Genomic DNA, 14,031 nt, shown 5'->3' with positions numbered 1-14,031 from the left:
ACTTTTATAAAATTTCTGTGATAGAAAATATGACAATGTGATTGTCACTTTTCTGATATACATATACACAAGCACAGCCATGCAGGTCTTTTTCAAAGTGCCAGTGAAACCTATAGTTTGCCAGTGGAGAAGATGCTGGAAGCTCTTCAGAACTCCTTTTTTGTGTTGAACTGACAGGTTTCAGAGTAGATTACTTCCATGGTTTGTTCTTTCTAAAGTTCTACATAGGATATGCTAGATAGTTGACATGGTGAACTTGTTTCTGATTTGGTAACATATAGATCATACTGCTTAAAGATGTTTTGGCCTTCTATGACCGTGAAGAGTGAAAATAATATTTATGTTCTTGTGGTCTTCTGTTTTCTTAAAAATGCCATGCTGTTTCTGCACTGCACTAAACCTGAATTCTAGTGTTTCAGTGATGTATATTCTCTGCTACTAATCCTTAACTGTTTTCTTTAGAGTGTTAATTAGCAGTCACTCATAGTTGTAAGACAAAAGGAAATACATGCAAAAAGCAAATGGGTGATTTTTTTTTTTCTTTTTTAAGATTGGTGATAGTGGATAGCAGTAAGATGGGAAGTTACAGCTGTATTCTGAAAGGCGTTGAAGAAATCAGTGCTACGTTTAATTTACATGGTAATTGTATTTAATTAATTTTTATTGATTATTAAATTTTTGTTTCACCTGACCACTACAAACCTGTATTAATATGGCTTCTAGATAGTATGGAAATTGGAACTTAATTTGATAAGTAATGACTAATAAGGTCAAGCTAAGTGAGAATTACTTTCAAAGTCACTTCTGTAGCATGGAAGGAAGACAAAAGCTAAAAACCTTTTTAAAAAAATTTTCTAACAACCAAAAGAACATACAGGTCTGGGTTTTTTTTTTTCCTTAATGAGTAACTGATCCCCCTTTCCCTCTCCATCCGTAGAGCCTGAGTGAATACTCTTCACTTTCTGGGGGATGGGAATAAAGGATGGTGTCTCAGATAAATTCTTCCAAAAGCAGAGCCAGTAACTTGAAAGTTTGGTCTGAGATTTGGTGTTAAATGTGAAGCAAAGATTGGTAGAATAGAGGCAGATTTTTTTTAAATTTCAGTTGTATTTCTTAAACACTAAATTACTGTTTTGGTGCATGTTTTATTCTCTCTAAGAATAGCACTCACACGAACAATTAGGTGCTTCATTGGGCAGTATGCATGCCCTTTCTTCTGCTCTGTGTTCTCTTCTCCAATAATGTTATCCCTGACAGTAGTAGGTGAATGGAAGATATGTGGAAATGAAACTAGTACACAACACTGTTATGGTGAATAACTCTCACAAGAGTTATTCCCTTCTCTATTCCCACTACCCAAATTTTGCAAAGAGCAAGGGAAGCATTTAATCTGTGAGGGATATACAGATTTTCCTGAGAGATTTTTCCCTGAGCACAGGCTCTGAGAAACCCCGGCTTGTCAATCAATATCCTAACCTCAGCTGAAATAACTAGCAGGGCTTACTGATTCTTAGTGCTGCAAGCTGCCTTTGTTCAGTGGGATATCTGGTAATATGACTTGAGCAAACCTCATGTGTGTTCAAATCTTTAGTGTTGACACCTGCTTTCAGACCTTCCGCCAGTGGAGACTAGCTTGCAATACTGAATGAAGACAAAATTGTAGCTTATTCAAGCCTTTTAATGTCTGAAAATGATTATGTATTTTTCCTGTCAGTATGTGGGTAAGGTTTAGTTGAGTAGTTGAGTAGCTAACCATGTCTGTTTCGATTGAAAAAAGTCCAAGGAGACCTTTTTTTTTGAAAGTATATAATATCTAGTTCAGTAAGGGCAGCAATGGCTCAATAGGGAAGTCGTTTTTTCCAGAACAGTGCATAAGACTGGTTGATTTATTATAAGAAGATGGGAGAATTGCTTCACAATGGTTGAATGCCACCACTTCTGATGCCATAAAAAGTATGGCTTGACACTTTCTATGATTGTGCAAGAGTGAAGGAAATGGGAAAGAGAAGTCCTTCAATCTTCCAGTCAATAATGCAGGAAGAACAGTTCTGAAACTGAAAGATGAGTAATGTGTTGGTATAAGCTCAGTGGCTAAAGTCATCACTGCTGTAACTAACTGCTATAGCTCTTCCACTAGGCAGTTTGACATGATTGGATGTATTACCTCTCCTCTCCTTTCCCCCTGCTTCCTGACCTGGTGTAACCCTGCAGGTTTTGTGGAGTTAGGTTTTTACTCATGTCTGCAGACAATGAGATATTTAAAGGAAGTTCAAATTATTAAACAGAGAGAACATTCATGGGTATTTTAGTGTTGAGAAGTGTTGCAAGCTTATAAAAGGGTAGAATAGATTAATTCGTGTTTGCCCTTTGTTTGGGGATCCTTAAGCAGCTGTTGAGGAACATGCACTATGAAATAGCTCTGGTCTTTAAAACAGTATGGAAATCTCACTGGTGTAAATGCTGGTGCTAACTAACAGCTGTCTGTCTCTTCAACAGTTGATTTTTGTCGGTGCAGCAGAAGTGTTTTGTCACCAAATCTGGTATGATCTGCTTGGAAAAATGCCTGGGACAGAGTAGATTATTTCTTTCTGCACATTCAGAAATTAACAACTGTTACAGAACCAGATCCCAGAACTCATGGTGGATATTTATATCCTTAATCATGGCTAATGTGTTCACATGTATTGCTAGTAATACCTATAGCTCTGCTTTGCCACTGATCAGCATGGCTGAATCTTTTTGACTATCACATAAGCTTGTTGTGCTGGGTAGTATATGTGGTTTTTGTTTGTTTCCTCTTGTTCCTTTTTTTGTTTACCCCAACCTCCTTTTGTCTTCTCTAAATTTCAGAGGTGGCAGCAGTTATTAGTGAGGTCATCCCTTTTACTCACAGCAGTGAACATACTCCACCAGTACTCCTAAGGGTAGTGTTGAATGATAATACATGCACATGGAGTGAGAAGACTTCATTAGTAATGAGGCTGGATTGATGTATGATGCAGCAAATGAGGCTGAAAGCAACTATCAACAAATTGGTTTTATGTTTCTGGATTGGAAGCTCTGAAGTTTGAATACACATGAGAAGTCAACTTTTTTGGGAAAAATAGTTTGTACTTGGCTAGTCAAGAAGGGGGGGAACAAGAACAGTCTTAGTTTGTATCAAGTTCATAATTCCTGCAAGCAAGTACTTGGCCTGTTTAGTGTAATCAGTATAATTTTAAGTATGTACTGGATCTGCATGTACAAAGTAGAGCAGTGAAACTTTAAGAAAAATTTAAAGTAATTGGATCTGAGAAAAACATGTTGGTGAACATCCTAATAGGGAGGGAAAGGAGGGGGAAGGGGAAATACATACTCTAGCGTGATGTAATTGCTAAGCTCTAACAGTATCTGTTGGATAGCCTCAATACATTCAACAGCCTTCCTGGGCTTTTGAAAGCTTGTGGGATACCTGTAGTTAAAGTGGCTTGGGCAAGTAGCTCTGAAGTTAAACTGATGTCTTGTTTCTTGTTGGCTGTATTCTGTCCTCAGCAAGATAAGACCAAAAATCCTATTTATTGTTGTGCATCCAAAAGTCATTGCTTAAGCTCAGTAAATATTTGTAACTACAGATCTACAATTTGCAGTTTTGTCTTAATTTTGGAAAAGTTCTCTGCATGCACAGCTTGCCACATACGATTATGTAGTCGCACTGTGGTTGGAATAGACTTCTGTCACTTTCTGCAGATTGAGTGAAACTGCAGGAAAATTCTGTGTTTGTTTCTAGTGTACTAAAACTGAAGCATATAGCTTACAGATATCAAGGAAGGGAAAGAGGAAATGGGCAAGGGTAGAAATCACAGTCTGATTATCACTTAGTGTTTGGTATTAATGGCAACTTTTAAGATTGCACAGCAACTGAGAAAAGGGTTCTGATAGTCTTCTTTACAAATTCTGTGTATGAAATATCAGCATGCAATGACTCCTCATTTATATCATGTCATGAATGATAGAATCATCTGTGTTTAAGTGAAAGAGAAGTGAATAGACTACTGTAAATACATACCTGAATATATTCTTTTTGTAACACTAATTCAAACCTGTATCTCTCACTTGGTGAACTTTTCCTTCTTGTTCTTAGTACCGAAAATTGAAGCAAGAGAAAAACCTATAATCACTTATGAAAAAGATACAGCTGTAATGGTTTGTAAAAGTGACTCTACTCCCATGACTTGGACCTGGTATATGATGAGAGGAAGTAAGCCGGTAAGGTCTCCATCTGTTGACCAAGCAAAACAGTGTGGCAAAGTACAGACAATTCGTAAAGTATGATGGCTCTTGATTGGAGGCTTTACAAATTGCATTTCCATTAACTTTAAAGTTAACTCTGTATGTGGAAAAAAATACATGTGGTATTTAGAAGTAATTATTGTTACTGGGATGTAGATTTTTTTTTTCTGGTTCGTATGTTGTTTCTTTTCCAAAAAGTCCCTGCCATATTCCTGTAGACCATGTAAGAGTAAAACAGATAAGGTGAGTCTTGAGAGAGTTGGTTTTGCTGTATTTATGCTGGCTATATTCCTCAAATCTTGCCACTTGATACAAAAAAATCTTACAGTGGGACACACTGTCAAAGACTTGTAAGATCTTGTAGGACTGAGGGAGGACACGAATATGTTCCTTCTTTTCCTCCTTCAGGGACAAGTAATCTGTTTCCTAGCCTATGATCTCTCTGGGAAGTATAGCCACTGTGTTCTAGCCCTTTTCTGAGGGCTCTTGAGAGGATTTAAATAGATTTATTTTCATTATACTGCTGGAGAGTAGCACTGTCAGGATATTTCCCAGTGTTCACACTTCAGTGCCCATGAAAGTTTATGCTTTGTGCTGTGGTGAAAGCTGTGCATTAGATCCTGGCACCTGAGGATACCTTTGTCATCAGAGAGTCAATAGAGCCAAAGGTACCTTTTTAGCTGACCTGAAATAAAAAAGATCAGACAACTAACCTACTGAAAGTTCATATTTCCTTTGAATCCAAGGGGAACCAGGGTGGCCACCTAAGATAAATCCTTCCCTTGGAGGTGGAGTAATCGTGTCACAAATGCCACTTGTTCCTCACCCATTTTACATCTCTTTATAGAACTAGTTGTCAATTATACAATTTGATTAAGCACTTGTTACATTAATAAGACTTGTAATGTCTTTTTATTTTCAGGTTATCATTAATGAATCTTTGTGGACAGACAAGTACCTAATTTCTAGACTGTCTGCCAATGTAACCCGTCTGAGGATACTCAAGCTCACCAAGGAAGATGCTGGTGTATATTGGTGTGAAGCTGTTTTCGAATTAGGGAAAAGTGAAGGGAAGATGGAACTTAAAGTTCTGTCCATCATGGCACCTCTCAAACCCTTCATAGCAATTGTGGCTGAAGTTATTATTTTGGTGACTACCATTATCCTTTATGAGTTGTATTCGAAAAGGAAAGGAAAATGTACAGGTAAGTTGTTTGGAGTTTTTTTAACGATTTCTAGCTTTCCATTGAAAGTGCAGTCAGAGGTATGACCCACAGCACTTCATATATGAAGTTTAATGTGAATTTTACATCATTTCTTTCTGATAAAATACTTTCTTCTAGAACACCACATTATTTTAGATATTTAAATCTCTTCCATGAGTCCTGAATCAAATGCAAACTGCATTCAGTAAGCAACATTTTCCCATAAAGGGTTTGATTTAGTGCTGATTTTTTTTCCTTGGAATACAAGGGAATTTAGAGGCTGTACTTTTTTGGGGAACGCTTAGGAATGGAAGCAACTCATAAGAGCTTTGAAGGGAGAAATCTGTTTAGAGAAATGGAGTAAGAAGGAAAAAGGCGTTAAACCAGAATACAGTAAAACTGGTTGCTGAACCTAAGGCAAACTAGGAGTGAACAGAACTAGATGTGCAAGATGAAAGAGAAATTGTATATATGTAAAGTCATCGTATATATGTGTTTTAATGCATACATGCATGTATCAGTATTTTATAATACAGAAATGTATAAATCTATGTATATAACATGTTTTGTATTAAAATCAGATTAATAAAACTTTATCAAAAGAAGCTTTTTGAAAAATTTGGAGGTAATTTCATTGACTAGAGTAACAAGATAATTTGAGTTACAAATCTAAGAAAAGTAGGAGAATGAAAAAACAAGGTTTTGTTTTCATTAAAAAATGAGTAAACAATACACAAAATCAGAATTTTTCTATTGTTTATTAAGTTGAGATTTTAATCCTTTTTTTATCTCTTCTGCTGAAGGTGGAAAGGCATGTGACCAAACTGAGAAACTGTAAGTAAAGAATTTCTATACTGGAGTTAAATGTTTTTTCTTTTGTGTATTATTGATGAAGAGAGTTTTACCTTGTTGTTGACTAGTTGGTAAGGGATGATGATGAATGTGGAGGTACAGTTTATTATTTTCCTCAAGACTTCTTAGTTCCAAAGAGAGCAGAGCTCTATTTTCTACCTGGCACTTGATTTTGAGATTAAGCTATTTTTCTTTTTCTTTTTTTTTTATTGAGAGCACCATGTGTCCTCGTTATGACTGTAACTTGCAAGGAAATAACTTTTGGGTGGTAACTTTCCAGAAGAGGCTTAGAATTTTTTTAAAATGTATAATTGTCCCTACTAACATACATTTCTCTCACTTTCACTTGGTCGAAGCCCTGACTCCCCTAGGAAAGCTTGTAGTTGCTGGGGTTCTGGGAGCTGCCCTTGTTGGCTGTTTTGGTGGTTAAGTCCAACCGCTCAGGGGGACTGATAACTTGGGCTCTCTGGGCACAGGACCATCTGCACTGCTGGAAGCAAAGGAGCAGGTGTAGGCACTTGGGCTGCTGTTCTGCTGCTTGAGGGTCTGTGCTCCCATGCTGACTCCCCCATCCTTAGGGTGCTGTACTTTCTGCCCATCTTCTGAAGCCCAGTTGCCTCATCTGGCCTGGTTACACCATAAAACAAGAGGAAAGTCTCCTAACAGTTCCTCTTTTTAGGTCTGTTCAGTCTATTCTGGATTTTCTCCCTGCAGTTGCTTCTCTCCTGTGTTTATCTCCTTTTTTTTCTTCTGAGCAGCTGTCTTTCCCTCCCTCCTTGAATTTTTGTCTGCAGCGACCTTTGTTTCCCTGTGTTGTATTCACTTTCTCATTCCTTTTGCCGGCACAAGCTGAAAATATGTTTTGGTGCTTTTGCCCTTATCTGAACATATCTAAAGCTCTAACTCAATTATAGTACAAAGTGGCAGTATGTCTTGGGAATACAGTATGCTATTACTTGGCTCAGTGTTTGGTTTGAAAATTGAATGATTGTCCTTATGCATAGCCCTTCTTCTTGTAAACCCTCTGAAACTGTATTAAACTAGGATTGTAATATAGACTAGTGCACTAAAATAATGTTTTTATGCTTGTGGGATGCGGTTCTGCTTAATCTTTATTGTGGAATTCTGTCTTAGATAAAAACATATGAGGAATATTTATTTAACTGTTCTTCTCTGATTTCAAGAACTGAATGTTACTTCAACTATTGGCTGTTTAGAATATAGATTTGTGTACCAGGGAAAATGGCTCCAGAGGAACATTTCTGTTATGTGTGGGATGACTAATACACCTGAACTTGGTTGATGAGGCTATAATTTTAATGTCACATCCAGCTATATAGGTGGGAGCCTCGTGATTCACAAAATTTTTTTAGCAAGAGAATTTTTAACTCAAGTCTTAGATTGTGATCCACACCATATACTAGGTGAAATTACTCTGGAAGGAGTAATCATATGTTGGTTTCATTCCATGTTCTGAGAATATTGAGCTATGTATTTACTGCTTGTATATTGCTTGAGTATTCATTTTGAGTACAAATTCTTTATATTGAATGAAGTGATATTGCAGGAATCATTTGGGAGTGCTATTACTGTTCTAACTTTTGCCCAGAGTTCTCTGGGATTTTTGGGAGCGACTGAGTTGAGTCTTTACTACTTGATTGAAGGACTTCAAGAGTCACTATTTTGGTTGCTTAATTTCTTCTAATCTTTTTTTCTTCATATGCCAAAAGAGAAAATCTAACACATTTGAGATGTATTCTGGTTGGGTTGTGGGACTGGAATAACTGTGGTATCTTACACTTAAAGTTGAGTTTTGGAATTCAACCTCTTTTTCTTCTAGTAAATCACGTGAAGGCAGTAGTGCTAGCCACAGAAGAATTTAATCCAGTTCCTGAAAAGGTAAGAGTTGAAACAGAGACCAGAGTTTGCTTTTCTGTTGAGCAGCCTAATACTAGGACAAAGAAGTCCACTGTGCCATCCCAATCTGTTTTTTATGTGGTAGCAATGTAGTAGTTGAACCATTGTTTGGGTGAAACAAAATACAGTCAAGCAAGAAAGCAAGTCCAAATCCTTTTAACTCTATTCTGTTGTCATTGTGATTTAATAGTTCTGTTAACCCATGCAGTTTTTAAAATGGGACCTAGGTTGACCAGCTTAACTGCTTGGCTCGTGATCATGAAACAGTCCTGTGAATGCCCAGGATAGGTGCTGAGATGCATAAGAATTGCTACTGTATTCAAAATCCTGCTCTTTCAGACTGTATTTCGGATGTTGAGTGAGTTTATGGAGGAAGGATCCAAATCTGATAGCAAGCAGGGAATGCGACAGTACTGGAGAGATGAAACAAGGGTTAGAGCAGTCTAGGAAAAAAGACAGAGCTTAATAGATGGTGACTCAAAAGGATTAGTGGTAGAATAAGGAAGCAGAGGGTATGTAGCCCTGTGAAAGCTATGTAATGAACTTCCTGATTCTCTACCCTGTTTACAGTCCGATTATAGGCTGCTTTTAATTATGCCAGCTGGAAATGCTTGTCAAAGGATGGTCTGTCGGTTGAGGACCAATCCTACACACTCTATTTCCCCTCTGCATCTGGCACCTCAAACTCTCATCTGTAGATGACAGTTGTGAATGACTTTGCATTCACAAAATGACAATCAGTGCTGATACTGTTTATCCTCATCGCAAGCCATCTACCTGAATAAAGGTTGTTCCCATACCCTTTGTTTTAAAGAACAGAAAGAGAAATGTCAGGTAAAGCTCATGTAAAAAGAGTAATGAATCAGGAAACCAGAAAATTACGTTCCAAGATTATATTGTCTCCTAGGTTTCCTGCATGGTATTTCACTTTTGATTCCTCTGACTTATGTTCCCTAAATGTTCAGGTTTAGCCTCAGCTGGCAACTCTGCCTCATGCAGCCACTTTTGCTCTCTAATGGGATGGGGGAGAGAATCAGATGAGTAAACGTGAGTGACTGCGTGGGCTGTAATATAGACAGCTTAATAGGGAAAGCAGAAGCTGCACACACAAGCAGAACAAAGGATTCATTCACTATTTCCCAATGGCAGGCAGGTGTTCAGCTATCTCTGGGTAAGCAGGGCTCCATCATGCTCCACCATGCATAATAGCTACTTGAGTTAATTGGGAGGACAAATACCATCACTCTGAATGTGCCCTCCTCCTTCTCCTTCCTCCCCCAGCTTTATATGCTGAAAATGATGCCATATGAGATGAATATCCCTGTGGTCAGCTGGAGTCAGCTACTCTGGCTATGTCCCAACTCCTTTTATCCACCCCAGCCTCCTCACTGGTGGGGTGGGGAGAGGAGCAGAATGAAGTTTATTTTCAAATAAATATGGGAAAATACTAAGCGGGAAAATAGTAGAATTCCTATTATAATGCAATGGGTTTATTCTTTTTTATTACAGGAGACTTAAACCAACAGAAGTGGAAATTGTTACAAAGCTACAGAAGATGTATGCAGCTATGCATTTTAAACATTCACTGTGTTTCTAAGTAAAGTCCTCTATGTTTATGAGCAAAAAGATGATGTGAAACTGCTCATTTTTTAGAGATGATAATCTGCTGTATTGCATTTAGACTTTTGCTGTCTGTAACGTTTGTCTTTTCACTACTAGAAGGTGTTTTTTGTGATTAGATTTTCTGTTAGTTTATGACTGATCTGTTTGATTTTATGTCTTAAACTGGAACTAACCTTGCATTCACTGAATGAATGGTTAATATAAGAGTGTGTTTTATAAAACTGGACATGTAAGACTAAAAACGTGTTTCCACAAAAGAAAATGCCTTTTACTAGCTGATGAAGCAAACAGCCATTTTTACCAAAGAAATGGTGATAGGGGAATCTTTATCGCGGTTTAAATGAAACATTAACAGTTGCAATTTGCTCTGAACAGTAAAATGTCTTCATTCTTAGCCTCATTCTGAATGCTGCTATACTGTACTTTGTAATAGGCTACACACTTAAATACTGTACAGATCAGATATTTGAGTAGATGAAAGAAGTAACGGGGGATACAGTACCTTTTCAGACTATAACTGCAATAATTCCTTATGCTTGCACTGTCTGGGGCTGCAGAACCATTTTTGTGATAATAATTTATACAGAACACTGAATTTTCATGAATATACTTACATGGTTCTGATTATACATCCTGTCTAGTTGGTACTTCTGCTTTTTTCAGCAAACTGTGTTGTTCTTTAAACTCCTTGCAAAGCACAGGAAGGGTCTTGAGCCGCTAAAATTTTCAGGATAGTAGAATAAAGCAACATGAATACCACTAGTTCTCTTACACAAAAATTTTACCACTACTGTTAATGACTTATGATATTGCTTTAGAAGAGTGAGTTGCCATAATACATTATGCATCCAGCAATTGAAAAGTATTCAGCTAATAGGAAAACAGTTTGCTGCTTTAGTTGCTTTTGCTTGTTAATCCAGAAGAAAAATAAGTAAAACTTGAATTTTGAGGGGGGAAAATTAAAGCCTTCAGGAAAATTTCTTTTCCCAATGAAAACATAAGAAAAAAAAAGGCAGCATTTGCAGACTCTCTAAGAAAGTAAAAGGAAAAAACCATTTAAATAGCATTTTTTTTGTACTGGTCATTTTTCTTTGAACATAAAGGAACACAATGAAGACATAAAATAGATTTAATTACCTTCCTTTTTTTTGTTTCACACGTTTGAAAAAAAGCCTAGCACTGACTGTTTTGTTACGGATGGGAGACAAAATGCAGTCTGATCTATGTGATTTTGCTTTTCATATTTCATTTTCCAGCTTTAAGAACTACAAGTTAAAGTTGAAATAAACAACAGTGAGAAGTATATAAGCATTAGGTGATTGTAAGACATGAACACCGGTAAAGATTTCCCTTGCTTAGATAACTGTGTTTATTGTATTTTGCCATGGAGTTTCTATGCACTATAAAAACAAGAATGCATTTGCAGTTTTTATATGAATTTGTCATTGATATAACAGCACTTTTGTTGCAGCAAGTAAATGTTTCCCGCTTTAGAAGGTTTACTTCTGTATATTGTTTGACACATTTTAGGTTTGTAGAAAGTTGTTTCTTAGAGGAAGTTCAGCAATAAAAAAATTAATCTTACAGATCCAAGAATTAGATTCTGAATAAAACAGCACTAACATATTTTGCAATTGAAAATGAGGCTCAAATGAGGCTGTCTAGAAAAAAGCCCATCTCTCAATCAAAAATAGTAACAACATCTTTCTACCCTCACTTAACATTCCTACCTGATCTTGAAATTCTGGTATGAAGTCCTGGTTAACATAGGGAAGTCACATGAATAGATGGGTTTTTGGTATTAGCAAGTAAGGCTGCGCTGAAGGCAGGGAGACCCGGGGTTAAGCATGGATTTTAGAAGCAGCATGTCATAGATCTATCAGGACTGATACTAGTTTGGTCAAATTGGCTACTGAACCAGTAGTTCTGTCTTGACCTGCCTCTAGCATGTTCTGCTTGCCATGTCTGCAAGGGGTTTGGTGTTTATTTTTAGGTTTGCAGGTAATTTTTTTTTCATCTTGGTGAGCGGTTTTGTTTCATGGATGTTTGCCTAGGTTTAAACTTTCTTGGGCTGTCTTACAGAGGAAAATAACAAATAATACTAATTGAGAAATATTAAATAATTGGCGTAATTAACGGTGAAATTCAAAGGCATAAGCCCCACTGGTTTTGGTCCAGAAATCTCAGGGAGCTCTGGAAGTCTTGAAATTTATCTTTAGAGAAATGTGTATGGTATATGTTAAAAACATTCTTTTTATGATCTGTTGAATTTTGCAGACATAGCCTTCAATGGAGCAGAAATTTGGCAGCTTAAAAAAAACGCAAAGCTCTAGGCAGTGATTTTCTTTTTTTACTTCCTTCAAGCCAAATGATACCAAATGAGGACCAAAACAATTTTGAAGATATTTCCTTCAAAAGCAGTTAGAGCTAAGTATAAGGATCCACTGAATTACTTTTAATAACAAACAATAATTGACTTATGTGGATAGACTGAGTAACTATTACATTTGTTTGGCAGATCTTGTCTTCCAAGATCAAATCCATCTTTTTTTGCAAGAGGGGATATCTTACAGCTTTTCATAACAACAAAAGCCTTACCCATTTCTTAAGAGGATAAGGTGGAAGTCTGCAACAGAATCCTGAAGGTCTGTTTCCTAGTGGTTCAAACTGCTTCACTGCAAGTTCTTCTTGTCCTTAGATCCAAAGTAGACCCAAGCAGCTGCAAGACCAAATTCCTAGTGAAGATGGACAAATATTACAGCAGTTTTCAAACTGTGGGTTCAGATAGAAGTGTATGAATATTTCTTTAGTATGGAGACCTAAGAATTACTGTGCAGTAGGTCAGCATAATTGATCAGCTGTAGGTCATTTGACACATGTAGTCCTGGCAGACAGAGGGGAAACACCATCATAATTGATGTTACTACTGAAATCTTCATCCATATGCCTCTTTTTTCAGCCAGAGCAAGTGAGGGTTATATTCTGCCTTTAAATTCTGCCTCAGAACTTTTCAGTGGTGACTCTTGAGCAAGGAAGATTAAACTGATGGGTGTCTTCAGTAGGGGAGTTTGAGTGGTCTCTTAAGTGTTGAGCTACCCAGCACATGTCGTCTGACCACAGTTAGCTACATCATGATTCAGTTCTAGTATGAAGCTCCCCAAAAATAGGAAAGTGAAAATAGTGAGGAAGAAAGTGGTTGAGAATGGTGTAGGGACACGGAAAGGAGCCGTATAGGAGCACTAAATAGGGCTTCTGAGGGACAGACTGCAGTAGCTGAGATGACTTGCAATTATACATATATAAGAAAGACCAAGTGCAAATCTGTAAGAGAAAACTTTTTTCAGCTGTGCCACTCAGTATTTGTGTAGGAAGTTCTGTGCAGTAAGTGAAAGCAATCTGCCATTGCTGAGCACTTGGACGTGTGAAAACACAAAGCCAAATGAGATGTCTTCGTAAGAGCATTATAAGTTGTATGCTTAGCAAGTGTTTCTCCAGCAGTTTAAAGCAGTTAGTCTTGTTACTTCATTATACCAGAACATTCATTTATAATTCTTTATGAACGAATAACCCAAGTTCTGAACTTTAGAGTTTGTTACTGAAAGTCTCGATTTGTCAAAATTTACTGTTGGTGACTGAGTTTGCTTTTGTAGTTGTTTGTTCTTTCATAGCCAAAAGTATTTTCTTCAATACAGAAACTACATCTGATTTATTTTTGTATTCAGCCTTACATTTAACCAAAGAAAGATTTCTGTTCTTTTTTATTACTAGTGTAATATTTCTGTCAACTGACTTGCTGAATTATTTTCAAATTGACATTAAAAGTTATGTAAAAGTGCCTTAAAGGAAGAAATTTGTTCAGTGTAGTTAATTTTTTCTCTTGTGCAACATGTTGTTAAAAGTTTACTCTGAGACTTGACAGCAAAATCTATTTTTCTAGTGAAAGATTACTAAGCCTAATGTTTTTTTTCACACTTGCCGTATTTTACATTCTGATTTTATATTCTTTGCTCACTGAGTTGTTTTACTGTATTGTTTAAGCAAATGGAAATACCTCTTTATGTTTGATGTATATCAGATAATGAGGACAGTAGTTATAAGTAGTGTGAATTGATAATACTGTACTTAGAAATAATTTCAATAAATTTAACCATAAAGTAAGAGTAAA

At 36.8% G+C, this 14,031-nt stretch overlaps 1 protein-coding gene across 2 annotated transcripts in view; it reads left to right on the top strand.

The window, feature by feature from the left end:
- Positions 1–14,031, top strand: part of EMB (embigin) — a 24,548-nt gene extending 10,517 nt beyond the window's left edge. For both annotated transcript variants that reach the window (XM_027745664.2, XM_027745665.2), the window contains exons 5-10: positions 551–639; positions 4,121–4,245; positions 5,192–5,474; positions 6,278–6,308; positions 8,167–8,225; positions 9,753–14,031. In XM_027745664.2, the coding sequence (XP_027601465.1) occupies positions 551–639; positions 4,121–4,245; positions 5,192–5,474; positions 6,278–6,308; positions 8,167–8,209 (571 nt within the window). In that variant the 3' untranslated portion in view covers positions 8,210–8,225; positions 9,753–14,031. The remainder of the gene's footprint in view (positions 1–550; positions 640–4,120; positions 4,246–5,191; positions 5,475–6,277; positions 6,309–8,166; positions 8,226–9,752) is intronic.

The sequence above is a fragment of the Pipra filicauda genome, unplaced genomic scaffold (assembly GCF_003945595.2).
Source record: "Pipra filicauda isolate LSUMZ 115617 unplaced genomic scaffold, ASM394559v2 scaffold81_size6448238_pilon, whole genome shotgun sequence".
Classification (NCBI taxonomy): domain Eukaryota; kingdom Metazoa; phylum Chordata; class Aves; order Passeriformes; family Pipridae; genus Pipra; species Pipra filicauda.
The sequence above is the reverse complement of the archived record's forward strand: the minus strand, read 5'-3'. Positions and strand labels throughout refer to the sequence as shown.